General features: G+C 42.2%; 5 protein-coding genes across 6 annotated transcripts; 1 reads left to right on the top strand and 4 right to left on the bottom strand.

Moving 5' to 3' along the window:
• Positions 1-79: 79 nt before the first annotated feature.
• LOC108089013 (pyrimidodiazepine synthase-like) lies at positions 80-1,793 on the bottom strand. Its single transcript, XM_017187094.1, has 2 exons — positions 1,675-1,793; positions 80-1,028 (listed from the first exon to the last, which is right to left on the bottom strand). Exons 1-2 carry the CDS (start codon positions 1,700-1,702, stop codon positions 331-333), a joined length of 726 nt encoding a protein of 241 aa, XP_017042583.1. The 5' UTR covers positions 1,703-1,793; the 3' UTR covers positions 80-330.
• Positions 1,794-3,620: 1,827 nt separating this feature from the next.
• Positions 3,621-5,182, bottom strand: LOC108089031 (pyrimidodiazepine synthase-like). Its single transcript, XM_017187128.1, has 2 exons — positions 5,061-5,182; positions 3,621-4,405 (listed from the first exon to the last, which is right to left on the bottom strand). Exons 1-2 carry the CDS (start codon positions 5,086-5,088, stop codon positions 3,708-3,710), a joined length of 726 nt encoding a protein of 241 aa, XP_017042617.1. The 5' UTR covers positions 5,089-5,182; the 3' UTR covers positions 3,621-3,707.
• A 62-nt stretch (positions 5,183-5,244) lies between these two features.
• Positions 5,245-11,005, bottom strand: LOC108089029. Of its 2 annotated transcripts, none has more exons than XM_017187124.2 (7): positions 10,954-11,005; positions 8,852-8,946; positions 7,615-8,666; positions 6,989-7,548; positions 6,813-6,871; positions 6,649-6,750; positions 5,245-6,594 (listed from the first exon to the last, which is right to left on the bottom strand). In XM_017187124.2, exons 2-7 carry the CDS (start codon positions 8,926-8,928, stop codon positions 6,420-6,422), a joined length of 2,025 nt encoding a protein of 674 aa, XP_017042613.1. In that variant the 5' UTR covers positions 8,929-8,946; positions 10,954-11,005; the 3' UTR covers positions 5,245-6,419. The 2 variants fall into 2 exon arrangements, with proteins under 2 accessions (XP_017042613.1, XP_017042612.1); XM_017187123.2 differs by having other exon boundaries at positions 10,885-10,996.
• LOC108089032 lies at positions 9,080-10,029 on the top strand. The gene is made up of 2 exons (XM_017187129.2): positions 9,080-9,308; positions 9,366-10,029. Exons 1-2 carry the CDS (start codon positions 9,089-9,091, stop codon positions 9,809-9,811), a joined length of 666 nt encoding a protein of 221 aa, XP_017042618.1. The 5' UTR covers positions 9,080-9,088; the 3' UTR covers positions 9,812-10,029.
• On the bottom strand, positions 10,794-13,920 carry LOC108089028 (pseudouridylate synthase 7 homolog). The gene is made up of 5 exons (XM_017187122.1): positions 13,741-13,920; positions 13,491-13,681; positions 13,068-13,430; positions 12,905-13,007; positions 10,794-12,838 (listed from the first exon to the last, which is right to left on the bottom strand). Exons 1-5 carry the CDS (start codon positions 13,854-13,856, stop codon positions 11,398-11,400), a joined length of 2,214 nt encoding a protein of 737 aa, XP_017042611.1. The 5' UTR covers positions 13,857-13,920; the 3' UTR covers positions 10,794-11,397.
• Between the last annotated feature and the right edge of the window lie 10 nt (positions 13,921-13,930).

Genomic DNA, 13,930 nt, shown 5'->3' with positions numbered 1-13,930 from the left:
AAACGTGAACATATGCATTATTCATGCTTAAAGGGTTTCACAGAATCTTGAGGAGAGGGTATTTTGATTTAAAATTGAATAATTTTAAATATTTATTATTCGACGCTGATATAACAGCAACATAAAACATTATTTGATTTGTGAACATAGTTTTCAAACAAGTACCATAATAATAAAGTAAGATAACTAAAATTTTAAGGAAAGAAACAAAAAACCATATAATATGTTTTAATAAAAATGCTTATTAAATTTAATTTAAAATTGTTTAGTATTAAATTTTTTTTTCAGTAACAATGTTTTAATCTCTCGTTTATTTTATAAATTTAAAATCTAAGCCAGCAGATCGTAGTTGGCGTTGCCAGCCTGGCGAGTCCGCCAGAATTCGTCATGTTGCTCAGGAGTGGCATAGAAGGACTGGACCACTGGGTCCTCCTTCAGCAGAGAAATCCACTGCGAGATTTTGGCGAAGCGCTTCTCGTCGAACTTGTACTCATCGCCCAACCTCAACTTGATCACAGAAAGGCGCTCGAACCAAGGCCAAATCATGTAGTCCACGAATCCTGGCTTGTCGCCGCCGAAGAAGGCGGTTCCCCGCTTAGAAAGCTCCTTCTCGAAGATGTCCAGAGCAACCCAGAAGTCGTCCAGACCGGTGCCTTCCAGACGGATCTTCGTGAAGGCATTGGAGAGGCCACTGAAACGCTCCAAAAGAATCTTATCCTGCGCTCGCTTCAGTGCATCCTTGGGAAGCAGCGGGTTTTCCGGATACTTCTCATCCAGATACTCGGAAATGATCAGCGACTCAATGAGAGAGGGCTGGTTTTTCTCCCCCGCCAACTGGAGAGCTGGAACCTTCAGCAGCGGACTAACCTCCCCGAACCATTCCGGTTTCTCGGTGAGATTGATGTACACCGCGTGATGGGGCACCTTCTTGGCATTCAGGGCAAGATGAGCACGCTGGGCAAAGGGACAGAACCTCATGGAGTACAAACGGAGGAGTCCATCCTCCGGCAGAACAGGTTTTGGGGAACCTAAAAATATTTACTTTTCAGTGATTCCTGAATTTAGAAAATACCTGATGATGAGGGATTATCTTATCAGTTAGACAGTTATGGTAATCGAAACCCCTTCGATCCGTCCCTGTACTAAAACATATAGCAAGTCATTGACTTGAGGCGATTAAGCCAAACGTGATACGACAGACATTCACTTGATACCTTATCTTTTTAAAGTGTAAACATTATTATTTGAGACACAAATAGTTAATTAAAGCCAGCGGATATTTCATTGATAAATTAAAAAAAAAAACAAGATGATTTGATGATTTTGGCCTAAAGTGCATTTGCCAACTAAAATCAACTTGTTTATGCGAATATGAAGTCCAATGTTCACATCACGCGTAAGCTCAATGATTGATCCAAATCGTGACTAAATGTACTACAAATACCAATTAGTTTATCTGTTTTTTACTTGGACATTTTGGCTTAAATATTATTAAATTATAAATAGATGAATGTGTAAAATCACGAAAGCATGATTGTTTTTTGCGTAGAATATGGAATGTTGGAGAACTTGTTTTGGTTTGGCAAAATAACGAAAGGGCGCTTTTCTCACCGGTAAAAACAAGTAATTTTCTCTTAATTTTCTCACCGGTAAAAACAAGTTGTTTTCTCTTACCTTTGGCCAAATGTTTACCAGAACTCATTTTTGATTTTGGCAAAAATTAAGCGCACTTGGAACGAAATTCACTTAATTGTTGAAGTCAGCTTGACTTTGGTTGTTAGACTGAATTTTCTCTTCGACGGCGCTCTGTATTTATAAAGCTGAAAATGATAGCATGTGAGCTTTTCACAACATGACTCTTAGTACTGTCTGCTCTTCCTCCTGGACCTGTTACATCTACTTAGTTATTTAATAATCACGCCTGTTTGTAAATATATATATATCGGTACATATATTATATTATTTTACATTGTTGGGGGGAGTTTTTTAATTGAACTTCCAACTACTTCACACACATCTAGAGATTAAATTTACAAACCTTTCGCAAAAAGTTTTGATCGGCGGCCTTAAAAAAAAACCTTAATCTATTTACAAAAAAGTTCTCGAAATCTCAGATGAAGCTTTATAAAAAATACAAAAAAAGTACGAGTAAATATACAACAGATTCGCTGAGTCATAAAGCCGCGATAGCGTCAGACAAAATAGTAGTTATCAGTTATTGCAATTCAAATAAAAATGTGGAAAAAAATTTGCAAGTAATAAAGAATGAATATTATTTTCGCTGTTCCGATTAATTTTCTATCGAAATACAAAATTAATTTAATATTTCCGCTCTTTTTGGTCCTACGAAAGAAATAGTTTCGTTCTAACAATCATTTGTATTAAATAATTCGATTTTAAAATTGATAAAAAACATCCGAACTCCTTTAAATAATTAATTTGCTTAGTTGTCTGTTTTTTCGTATCAATTGCGCGTTGTTGTTACAGTAATTACATGGGCAATAAGTAGCTAAAACTAAGTAAATCCGTACTCTTAAAAAAACTACACACTTGAGTTAAATGTTAAATTTGTTTCGTTTTCAAGATTTCTTGCTTGCTTGTTAGTTTCGTTATGTTTTGTATCGTTGCCTGACGATTCCGACTCTAAGTTTCGTTTATATGATAGTTTCGTTAAATTTTTTTGCGATTTTGTATTTTGTTTGTTGCTCTATAAAATGTGCAATCTGGTCAGTGGCGGATACGAGGGGGGCGATAGGGGCGATCAACACAAAGAGAAAGACAGCAAGTGTCAACAACTAGAGCGCGCATTCGATTTTTAGCTCATAGTTATAGGTCAGCTTTCAATTACGATCCGCACATTGATTATGCTCATCAGACAACCGTCCAAATTGGATCAATGGATAAAAGGTGCTCGAAGTGTTCCGCCAAAAATGGGGCCATGAACCGATTGGTATGTATGTAAAATATACAATGACTTACAAAAACTCCTACAAATAAAAAAATATAAATAAATGGTAAACCTTTTTTATTAAAACCCAGGCGAAGCTGTGACGGGCAGTTAGTTTATATATATATTTTAAGATCTTTCCAATGGCAGCTATATGATAGAGATATCCGATTTTGATAAAATTTAATCCGAAATTCAATAGTAGTTAGACAACTCCTTTTGGAAGAAATTAAGTCAATCTGATCAAAAACAACGGCGTAAGAATTTTTATTTCATTCTCTCGTATGGGAGCTATCCGATATAGTCGGCCGATCCGGCCCGTTCCGACTTATATACTGCGTGCAATAACTGCACAACTTTTGGGAAGGTTTCAGCAGGATAGCTTTAAAACCCTTTGCTCTGCAAGGGTATAATAAAATTTTACTTACCGAAACCCGACGTCGATTCTTTGGCACATACATACATAGGTTTTAACGGGTATTTTGATTTAAAATTGAATAATTGTAAATATTTATTATTCGACGCTGATATAAAAGCCACACAAAACATTTTTTGTTTTATGAACATAGTTTTCAAACAAGTACAATAACAATAAAATAAGATAAATAAAATTTAAAATTAAGGAAAGAAACACAAAACCATATAATATGTTTTAATAAAAATGCTTATTAAATTTAATTTAAAATTGTTTTGTATTAAATATTTGTTTCAGTTACAATTTTTTAATCTCTCGTTTATTATATAAATTTTAAATACTGATCTAAGCCAGCAGATCGTAGTTAGCGTTGCCAGCCTTGCGAGTCCGCCAGAATTCGTCATGTTGCTCAGGAGTGGCATAGAAGGACCGGACCACCGGATCCTTCTTCAGCAGAGAAATCCACTGGGAGATTTTGGCGAAGCGCTTCTCATCGAAGTTGTACTCATCGCCCAACTTCAATTTGATCACGGAAAGGCGCTCGAACCAAGGCCAGATCATGTAGTCCACGAATCCTGGCTTGTCGCCACCGAAGAAGGCGGTTCCCCGCTTGGTGAGCTCCTTCTCGAAAATGTCCAGAGCAACCCAGTAGTCGTCCAGACCGGTGCCTTGCAGAAGGATCTTCATGAAGGCATTGGTGATGCCACTGAAACGTTCGATCAGGATCTTATCCTGCGCCCGCTTCAGTGCATCCTTTGGAAGCAGCGGGTTTTCCGGATACTTCTCATCCAGATACTCGGCAATGATCAGCGACTCGATGAGAGAGGGCTGGTTCTTCTCCTCCACCAACTGGAGAGCTGGAACCTTCAGCAGCGGACTAACCTCCACCAACCATTCCGGTTTCTCGGTGAGATTGATATATACCGTGTGGTGGGGCACCTTCTTGGCATTCAGGACAAGATGAGCACGCTGAGCATAAGGACAAAACCTCATGGAATACAAGCGGAGGAGTCCGTCTTCCGGCAGAACAGGTTTTGGGGAACCTACAAATAATTTATGTATTTTTTAGTGAAATTGACTAAAATTACCACGTATAAAAGCAGACATAGATCCAGAAAATATCTGATAATGAGGGATGGTTAAATTATCTTATCAGTTAGACATTTAGCTGTTAGAACCCCCTTCGATCCGTCCCTGTACTGAAATGTATAGCAAGTCATTGACTTGAAGTCGATAAAGCCAAACGTAATACGAAAGACATTCAGTTGATACCTTATCTTTTCAAAGTGTAAACATATTAACTGAGACACAAATAGTCAATGAAAGAGAGCGAATATTTCAGCGATAAATTAAAAAAAAACAAGGTGATTTGATGATTTTAGCTTAAAGTGCATTTGCCAACTAAAATCAACTTGTTTATGCGAATATGAAGTCCAAAGTTCACATCACGCGTGAGGTGAATGATTGATCCAAATCGTGACTCAGTATATTAAGCAAATACCAATTGGTTTATCTGTTTTTCACTTGGCCATCTTAGTTTAAAAATAATTAAATTATTAATGGCTGAATGTGTAAAATCACGAAATGATGGTGATTGTTATTTGCATAGAATATGGAATGTTGGAGAACTTGTTTTGGTTTGGCTAAACAACGAAAGTGAGTTTTTCTCACCGGTAAAAACAAGTTGTTTTCTCTTACCTTTGGCCAAATGTTTACCAGAACTCATTATTGATTTTTTGCAAAATTAGACGCACTATGAACGAAATTCACTTAATCGTTGAAGTCAGCTTGACTTTGGTTGTTAGACTGAATTTTCTCTTCGACGGCGCTCTGTATTTATAATGCTGAAAATGATATCATGTGAGCTTTTTCACAACATGACTCTTAGTTCTGTCTGCTCTTCGATATCGCTTTTAAAAACGATTTCTCATCGTAGACGTTTATTTCATTTAAAACGCTTTGCTACATTTGCGATTTGTTTGGGGAAGAAACAATTTCCTCCTGCACCTGTTACATCTACTTAGTTATTTAATAATCACGCCTGTTTGTAAATATATATATATATCGGTATATATTATATTTTTTACATGGTTGGGGGGAGTTTTTTAATTGAACTTCCAACTACTACACACACATCTAGAGATTTAAGTTTATAAACCTTTCGCAAAAAGTTTTGATCGGCGGACTTTCAAAAAAAACCTTAATCTATTTACAAAAAGTTCTCGAAATTTCGGTTGAAGCTTTATAAAAAATATAAAAAAAATGTACGAGTAAATATACAACAAATTTGCTGATGTCATAAAGCCGCGATAACGTCATACAAAATAGTAGTTATCAGTTATTACAATTTAAAAAAAATGTGAAAACAAATTGGCAAGTAATAAAGAATGATTATTGCATTCGCTGTTCCAATTGATTTTTTATCATAATCCAAAAATAATTTAATCTTTCCGCTCTTGTTGGTCCTACGAAAGAAATAGTTTCGTTCTAACAATCATTTGTATTAAACAATCAGATTTTAAAATTTTTTCTTTGACAATGTCCGCTGATAAAAAACATTCGAACTGCTTTAAATAATTTTGTTTAGTTGTCTGTTTTTCGTATCAATTGCGCGTTGTTGTTACAGTAATTACATGGGGAATAAGTAGCTAAAACTAAGTAAATACGTACACTTAAAAAAAACTACACACTTGAGTTAAATGTTAAATTTGTTTCGTTTTCAAGATTTCTTGCTTGCTTGTTAGTTTTTTTATGTTTTGTATCGTTGCCTGACGATTCCGACTCTAAGTTTCGTTTATAGTTTCGTTAAATTTTTTTGCGATTTTGTATTTTGTTTGTTGCTCTATAAAATATGCAATCTGGTTGCATTTTGATCACGGTTCTTGCTGTTGCCTAATAAACATCCCTCTTTTGATTACTGGAACGACTTGAATTTTTCGAACAGAATGGTGTTTTATGGTGGCTACTTGAGCCCATGGATCTGCGCCATCAAGGCGCCAATTCTAAAGCTCCAAATGAACGATTGGTGTTTTGATGTTGCTCCTTGAACCAATGTCCTTAGGCATTCGGTGAGGTGGCTGCTCCGGGGGATGTGGTTGCTGCATCAACGTTGCCCATCTTGTGCAGCACGAGGGACTGCGTCGATCGCGTGGCGGTGGAACTGGGATACTTTGGCTGCATTTGGCTGGTGGACACTGTGGAAGAGCTGCTGGTCGCCGGCTGGGGATGCTGGCTGCAAGTGAACAGAGTTCATCAGAGTGCTCTGGCTAGCCCTTAGGACACACACCCCTTCTGCTCGCCGTCCTTCTTGCTGTTGAACATGGCCAACTCGATCTCCGTGTGCTGACTGTTCATATGCCGCACCCACTCCGCGGGTGTGTCAAAGGATCTGAAGATTAAGTCAAGGATTCAATAAGATACCTTTATTGTTATTTAATTATATGCACTTACGTGGAACACAAATCGCAGAGTAATGTGACATGATCATGGTCCATGTTGTTCTCTTGTTGCTGCAATAAAAAGGAAAAGTATTTGTTTTAAATAAAATCAATAAAAATTACAAAATAGTTATACTAAATATAGGAAATATATAATATATTATAACAATAAAAATAATTGTTACTTACCGAAACCCGACGTCGTTTCTTTGGCACATAGGTTTTAACGGCTCGCAGGGCGAGATTGCTGGATGCGGTGGCTGTACTCCCGCTGGCACTGGAAGGCAGGAGGTTCCGCTCCGTCCCGACCGCCGGATCACCCGCATGTGTGCCCAAATGCCGGACCAGCATCTTGGTGTCCTCGAAAGACTTCTGACAAATTTCGCAGACCAGCAACTGCTTAAAGTTGTTGTAATCCCGCAGAGTGTGCTCCTCGCTCTCCTCGGAGGGTGTTCCACGATCCCTGTTAACCTCCAGTTTCACGGCGGACATCTTGAAGTCCAGCGGCTGCTTGGGCGAACCCATTGGCCCCTCCTCCAAATTGTTGTTGTTGGTCGCATTGGAGGCATTTGGTGGGTTGTTGCTCCAGTCGGTCGGCTCCTGCTTGATGGTGAGGAAGTTGTGCGGATGTCGAAGTGTCGGCGGATGTGATGGCTGCTGTTGTGGCGGCGGCGGTGGTGGTGGTGGAGTGGCAGCCAGGCGGGATGACACCACGTGCTCGAAATGGGGTGCTTCATAGTAGTCACGAGCTGGGGGATTTATCAATATTTTTTGGAGATTAAAAAATAATTTACAGAGTATTTTAATAAACTCACATCTTTCACAAGCACTTTCTCTCCTCAAACGCCTTTCAAATACGAGTCCCACTTCGTTCCTTTCGCGAAGTGCCTGCTCCTCGTACTCCGTCCTTCGCAGCGTGGACTCCGCGTGATCCCCACTGGGACCAGTGGCCATGGGACAACTGCTGCAGCCCACCTCCGTGCAGATGGAAATGGGCTGCGATGGCGGAGCACCGGAACCTCCTCCTCCGCCGGTCGTCGTTGATGAGGTTGGCGGCGGAGGATGTGACTGTGCCTCCACCTGTCCCGGAGCAGCAAAGCAGCACTTGTCCTCCGGATCGATGGCCACCTCCTTGTTAACCGAAATGCCCAGCTTGCTGCTGCTCGCCACGGTGAGGAGTCCTGTGTGAGCGGCCATTTTCGGCGACTTGATGATCACGGGCGAGTCCTTGGGCATTACGGATACGCCGAGACCCCGGAACTGCTGCTGCTGAGAGTGATGGTGACTGAGGTGGTTGTGGTGCGACGACAGGTGGTGGTGGTCCATTGCGAATCGTGTGGATCCGCCGCTCTTGCTGGCATACAAGTCTCCCTGAATTTGAGTTGCCATGGTCGAAGGCGGCGGCGGAGGAGGAGGCAAGCTGGATCGTGTGCCGTTCGACATGTACATGGCACTGGCCTCGCGCGGATGCAGATGCCCGGAAAGTGGATGCGGATGGTGTGATGTGGTCACTACGGAGCCAGAGCCACCGCCGTTGGAAGAGCTGGTGCGGCACAGACCGCGAATCTTGAGGATCTCACCGCCACGCAGGACCTCGTTAAGTATGTCATTGGAAACGGTGGCCTCGCCACTGTACATATATTGCACCAGGATCTGGATGGCCCGGTGGCTGAGATCCGGCGGCAGGACCACGTAGAGCACTCCGTTCGGATTTGTGATCGGTGCCGTTTCGAACATGGTGGCGAAGAACTGGGACGAAGCACTGAGGATGAACTTGTGGGCCGAGATGCCTACCGTTGGAATGTCCGAGGGGATTCCACTGCTGTTGTACGAACTGTACAGGACCACGTCGGCGAATTTTTCATTTCTGCAGATATAGTTGAAAGTTGAGACATTAATAAACTGTGTATCCTACATTTTCTAAATAAATTTACTAAGAAGTATTTCATTTAAATTGATTCAAATTATAAGTTTGAAACTACATATGATAGATCCATTTCGAAATGTTAATCATCTTAAATCCCATATAGCAAGATTAAATATGTTACTTACTTGTAAAGCGTGGCTATGGAAGAGTTCAGATAGGAGAGGTGCGAGTCCCACTTGAGGTGATAGTTTTCGGCGGCCATCTCTGCGGCCGGCAGCGCCTGCACAACGATAAAATCAATAAACAAATCAATAAATGCCGCCAGTAAGTGGGGTGGATTTTTTAAATCATTCATTTCCACCTCACCACCCCAAGCGTGGTGAATATAGTGTCAAACAACCCTGTTTTTAGTTAGTATATTTATGAGTAGAAGAAACAGTCACACTACCGTTTGTTTACAAACTTTCATTTGTTATTACTTTGAGAATATTGAAATGTCTGAGCTCGACACGCGACTTATAGAATTGGTAAAGGCTAATCCCAAGCTATATGAACGGGAAGTAAGGTGCACACCCTATGACGCCAACAAAAAACGGAACTCGGAAATCTGGCGCAGCATCGCCACTTCCTTAAAATCAGATGGTAACAAACTGAAGTTTTCTAACAGAATGTGTTTATATTACCTATTTTACCTATTAGTCCATGCCTGTATGACTCGGTGGAACCATCTGGTGACCAAGCACCGTCGGGAGTTGATAAAGGCAAAATCGGGAGGCAGTGGCTCCGATTGGACTCTGCTGCCCCAATTGAATTTTCTGCAACATCATCACCCAAACATTCACCGAAATTCGGGAGATGTGAGTAGGAGCTCCCTGAAGTCCATCGAAGAAATCCACGACGAGGAGGATCCCCTTCAGGAGGCTATGGATGAGCAGCTGGCCGTGGCGGGAGCACCCCTACCAGCCGTAAATCCTGCGCCTGCACCTTCTGCTGCTCCAGTTAGAGCGGAAAAAAGAATTGAGGCCCTGCTTGAAGGATTGGGAGAAGCAAACCGCATAAAGGCGGAAAAAAGGATACTCGCATACTTATGCAAATGCAATCTGCGCGCCCTTAACGACGAGCAAATCGATGATATAGTTATATAGAAAGTGTGGCATAGAATATATCAAAGCTATTAACATCACAAATAAGGTTTTAAAGTCTGGCTCCCATTTAGCTCTTTTAATACAATTTTAAGAAATTTCACCGGAAACGGGGAAATAAATATAAGTGTGATTGAACAACTTATTAATAATACCCAAAAACAATTATATTCTAGAATTTAAGTTATTAAAATTCAATTTGTTAAATTCAACTTGAAAAACCGCTACTAGTCATAAATAGCAAAACGATTCCTACGAAAGCAAGTTTTTACATACATATGTATTCATTCTATCTGCTGTAATGATAAGCTCAAGTGTTAATATTTAAATAGGTATTTTATTAACTTGATAAGAAGCTTCAAACTGTTAAATCCTCGGCGGCACAGATTTGTATTGAAAGGTCATTTACAATCCGACGATTTGAGCGGTATAGTAATACAGTACGAAAAGCTATCTGTATGGCCAAAAATCGGTCGGCTTGGCGGGGCAGGTGGTAGGTGACGGAAAATCGAATTCAGCCACGCCAAAAAACTCCTACTATGACGCAGCTGCTGGGAACTGGTCAAAGAGTCAAAGAGTGCGCGCGCAAGCAATAACATGTCCAATATCCATGTCTGGATCGGATCGGGGGTAGGCAAGACTCCCACCGAGGGGGAAGCGACGACGCCAAAACAAGCATTTAGTTTATTAATTTGAGGACTCCCAAAGGGGAGGGCGGCATGCCGAAACAAAAACATAACGAGCGAGGAGCGTCGTGCACCCTTAACGACTGATGCCACTACTGCCACAACCCCTCGAATCCACCAAATCCCCCGCCTGTTCGCCCCCCCGAAAGACCCGACGCACTAAGTCACTACATGAACTACTCCTACGGCCAGCCACCTTCCCCATTCCCGGACCCTTTGCTTGGTATTAACACCGTATTATCGATTGATTCCAGCACAAGCACACAACACAAAAATCAATAAGCTGGCCAAAGCCAAAATAAAATATTGTACAGTTTACTGGTTGTAAGTTCAATCTCATTGTCCGCTTTATAATTAAAGACAATTATTTAAGTTTTGATTTATACTTACGCCTAAGTAAATGGTTTTTCAAAATACGCGCCCAAAACGTTTAAATGCTACATTTAACTGGTAATTCACCTTGGCTCTCCTCCTGTTCGTTTTAAAATTCGCTTTAAATATATCCGTTGAACGCACTGGATCGAGTCTGTGGCTTTTTGGGATGCCGCTTTTGTTTATAATTTGTTGTTAATTGATAATTTGTTAGAACGCTGGGGGAAACCCGTGCGACTTGCACTTTTTAGATGGGAAAACTGCGCAGCGCGTCGTTTCGAGCTTTCGCGTTTGCTGGCCACCGAACGAATGGATTCACAGCCAAAGGGACAGGACCAAAAGGACTCTCCCAGGCAGACAAAGCGAGATTGAGAGCGAGAGCGAGAGAGAGAGAGCGCCAGGGTGCGAGCCACAGGATGCGAGAGAGCAGCCCTCGTCCTCACGTGCGCATTGTTATTGTTGTGGTTGGTTTGAAGTTGGATACGAAGCGCGCGTAAAATTGATTTCCTGAGAATATTGATTTTTGGTACCTCAGTTGGCCTGCACCTCCTGCTTAGCCTCCGGCAATTCCACCTCTTTGGTTTCCTGCACTTCCGCTTCTTTAGTTTCCTGCACTTCCCCTTCAACCTCCTCCCTTTCCTCCTCCATGGGTTCTCCCTCCTCTTCGTTTGCTTCCCTTAACATTGCCTCCTTTTCCAGCTGCGTTTGCGAGGCAGAGGATGTGTCCTGCTTGAAAAGTTCCCGCAGGAACATAGTCGCATAAGCGGCCGTGGGCAGCGAGAATTCCAAGAGTAGGGCCATGAATTTGGCCTCATCCTCTGCGGGTTCTGGTGTCACTGGAATGTTCTTCAGCAGCTCCCAGTCGGAGGCAATCAGCGTGTCCTCCGGCGTGTTGTACAGCCTGAATTTCCACTTGAGATCACTGGAAGATATGATCATCTTTCGGTAGGCACCAGCCAAAGCATAGGTCTTCTCCTTGTGCTTCAATTGATCCGAGGAAAGACCCACTTCAGCCAGCATTTCCTCGTACCAAGCACCGCACTCATTGCTGGGATAGGTGATGTCGTGTCCTGGCAGAGGGAGTACCACGTCGGAGAGTTTGAACTTGCCACTGGCAATGTCCTCCGCAGTAAGTGGACGCACCTTCCGTTTAAATACAGACTCCTCTTGGATGGCTTCTTCCCCTTCTTCAGGTTCTGGAAGATCTTCATTACTCTCTGGTTCCCTCTGCTCCTCCAAGTGCTCCGCCTGCTTCTCCTGCTCGTTTACGCCTTCCATCTGCTCCTGCTCCACATAAACCAAATCACCGGGTATCAGTTTCAATCCAAACTCCTTAATCCTCCTAGAGGCGATCCTGTTAAAGATTAGGCTTTGGTAGGCATGTGGATAGAGCATAAGCATGTTGCGTGGTATCTGTCGTAAAGCAGAAGAGTAATCTGATTCCCCAAATCTGGCCAAGCCGTCCAGCAGCTTCTTTTCTATGAACTTATGGCCGTAGATTTTGGCAGCTGCCGCCGCAGAGTCACGATTTTTCCACCACTCCTCGCGTATGGGACGCAAAATCTCCACATCCGAATCTCGAGGCTTCAGAATCAGTTCGCAGGCCAGTTTATAATCGCTCTTGAGCAAGGCTACACCCACTTCATAAGTGGGCACACTAGCACTGTTTCCAAACCGCTGCAATCCATAGTAGTTAATAAATCCCCGTTCACGCAGGGATTCCAGCGCCAACTCAATCTCGCCACGCTTATCCTTTGCTATATGTCGCAGTGCGATGCGGAAACGATTGCCCTGCAGATCGCCCAACTTGAGTGTATTGGATTGGAATCCAAAGTTACCAATTTGAACATTTCTCAAGGCGCGGCCGGCATTCAAGATGCTCGCCGGCGTGCGGCGTTTGATGGAAAAGTTCTGGGTGGTCTTGGCCCGTTTGTCCTTGATACCGCAATAGTTCACCTGCGAGGGTCGTAGCCTTTAAATAAATAATTATTAAATATTATTTTTGTCTGTGTATATTTTTGGGGGACTCTTTACTTACTTTAGTCGAGCGGCTAGAGTGGAGGCCACATCACTGGTAACCAAATTGGTCTTGTGCACCAGGAAGGTCACATATTCCCCAGGAAAGGTCCAACGATTGTCGTCTGTTAAAATATTATTATTAAATAGTGCTTCCCTTGGTAAATCGTGTTACAAATACTTACGTCGCCCTCCCTTTGGTTTAAGTATCCTTATTATTTTCTTCTCCGCCTGCTTCTGTGGTTCTTCCAGAGCTTGTGTTTGTTCACTTACAATATCGGTCTTCTCCGAAGATGTCTCCTCTTGTGTCTTCACCTGTTGCTGTCCAATTGTGGTAGACACTAGTTTATTCTTGTAAAGCTGTTTAATCATCTGATGAACTTGGGTTCGTTGCTCCTTGTCCAAACTGGTGACATCAACCTCAATCTTTTGATCGATTGCGGGATCGTATTTGGCCTCCGCCAAATTAGCAATATCCTGCCAGACATCTGGACCAATCACAGACTCTAGTTCCTGCCGCCAGTTGTCCAGTTCTTGATCAGGTACAGCTAAAAAATTTGAGGTTCATTCAAAAAATGAAGAGCTTTCTTTATAGAGGAAATACAAACCCACAACAGCTACTTTGGGAACACTTAGATCATTCAGTTCCAACACTTTGCCGGAGCTATCAATCTCGTTTACATGAAAATCGGAAAAGCGGGACTTAAGAATGCCCGTGAACCCAAGTGCTTCCGGGTTGGTAAACTCCGTAATGCCCACTTGGTTCTCTCGCAGGGTAGATTTTTGCTGCGGCACGGTACTGGGAATAAAATAAACCGGCTAACACTTAAATTGTTTATTAGATGATGTGAATACTACCTGTTGCGCGGGCCTTCATTGTTTTGCGACCGATCCCTTCTTTGACCACGCCAATTGCCTTTGTTGTAAGGCCTGGAGTGATGGTTCCTGCGTCCTCTGCCCCGATCCTTGCCCATTTTAATTCAAAAATTCTGGTTTAAAGAAGTTGCTCAAATGAAATCCACGTTTTGCCAAACATATGTTTTTTGTC

This window comes from Drosophila ficusphila, unplaced genomic scaffold (genome assembly GCF_018152265.1).
Source record: "Drosophila ficusphila isolate 14025-0441.05 unplaced genomic scaffold, ASM1815226v1 contig_106, whole genome shotgun sequence".
In the NCBI taxonomy this organism is placed as follows: Eukaryota; Metazoa; Arthropoda; class Insecta; order Diptera; family Drosophilidae; genus Drosophila; species Drosophila ficusphila.
The sequence above is the reverse complement of the archived record's forward strand: the minus strand, read 5'-3'. Positions and strand labels throughout refer to the sequence as shown.

Excerpts from the sequence above, each read along its gene's own strand:
- LOC108089013 (XM_017187094.1), bottom strand. The coding sequence starts at position 1,702 with ATGAGTTCTGGTAAACATTTGGCCAAAG. Across the intron at positions 1,029-1,674 it reads TGGTAAACATTTGGCCAAAG|GTTCCCCAAAACCTGTTCTG; the intron begins GTAAGAGAAAAC and ends AAATATTTTTAG.
- LOC108089031 (XM_017187128.1), bottom strand. The coding sequence starts at position 5,088 with ATGAGTTCTGGTAAACATTTGGCCAAAG. Across the intron at positions 4,406-5,060 it reads TGGTAAACATTTGGCCAAAG|GTTCCCCAAAACCTGTTCTG; the intron begins GTAAGAGAAAAC and ends AATTATTTGTAG.
- LOC108089029 (XM_017187124.2), bottom strand. The coding sequence starts at position 8,928 with ATGGCCGCCGAAAACTATCACCTCAAGTGGGACTCGCACCTCTCCTAT. Across the intron at positions 6,751-6,812 it reads CTCTGCGATTTGTGTTCCAC|ATCCTTTGACACACCCGCGG; the intron begins GTAAGTGCATAT and ends CTTAATCTTCAG. Across the intron at positions 6,595-6,648 it reads AAGGACGGCGAGCAGAAGGG|CCAGCATCCCCAGCCGGCGA; the intron begins GTGTGTGTCCTA and ends GTTCACTTGCAG.
- LOC108089032 (XM_017187129.2), top strand. The coding sequence starts at position 9,089 with ATGAGTAGAAGAAACAGTCACACTACCGTTTGTTTACAAACTTTCATT. Across the intron at positions 9,309-9,365 it reads CACTTCCTTAAAATCAGATG|TCCATGCCTGTATGACTCGG; the intron begins GTAACAAACTGA and ends TTTACCTATTAG.
- LOC108089028 (XM_017187122.1), bottom strand. The coding sequence starts at position 13,856 with ATGGGCAAGGATCGGGGCAGAGGACGCAGGAACCATCACTCCAGGCCT. Across the intron at positions 13,682-13,740 it reads AATGAAGGCCCGCGCAACAG|TACCGTGCCGCAGCAAAAAT; the intron begins GTAGTATTCACA and ends TTTTATTCCCAG. Across the intron at positions 12,839-12,904 it reads ACTCTAGCCGCTCGACTAAA|GCTACGACCCTCGCAGGTGA; the intron begins GTAAGTAAAGAG and ends ATTTATTTAAAG.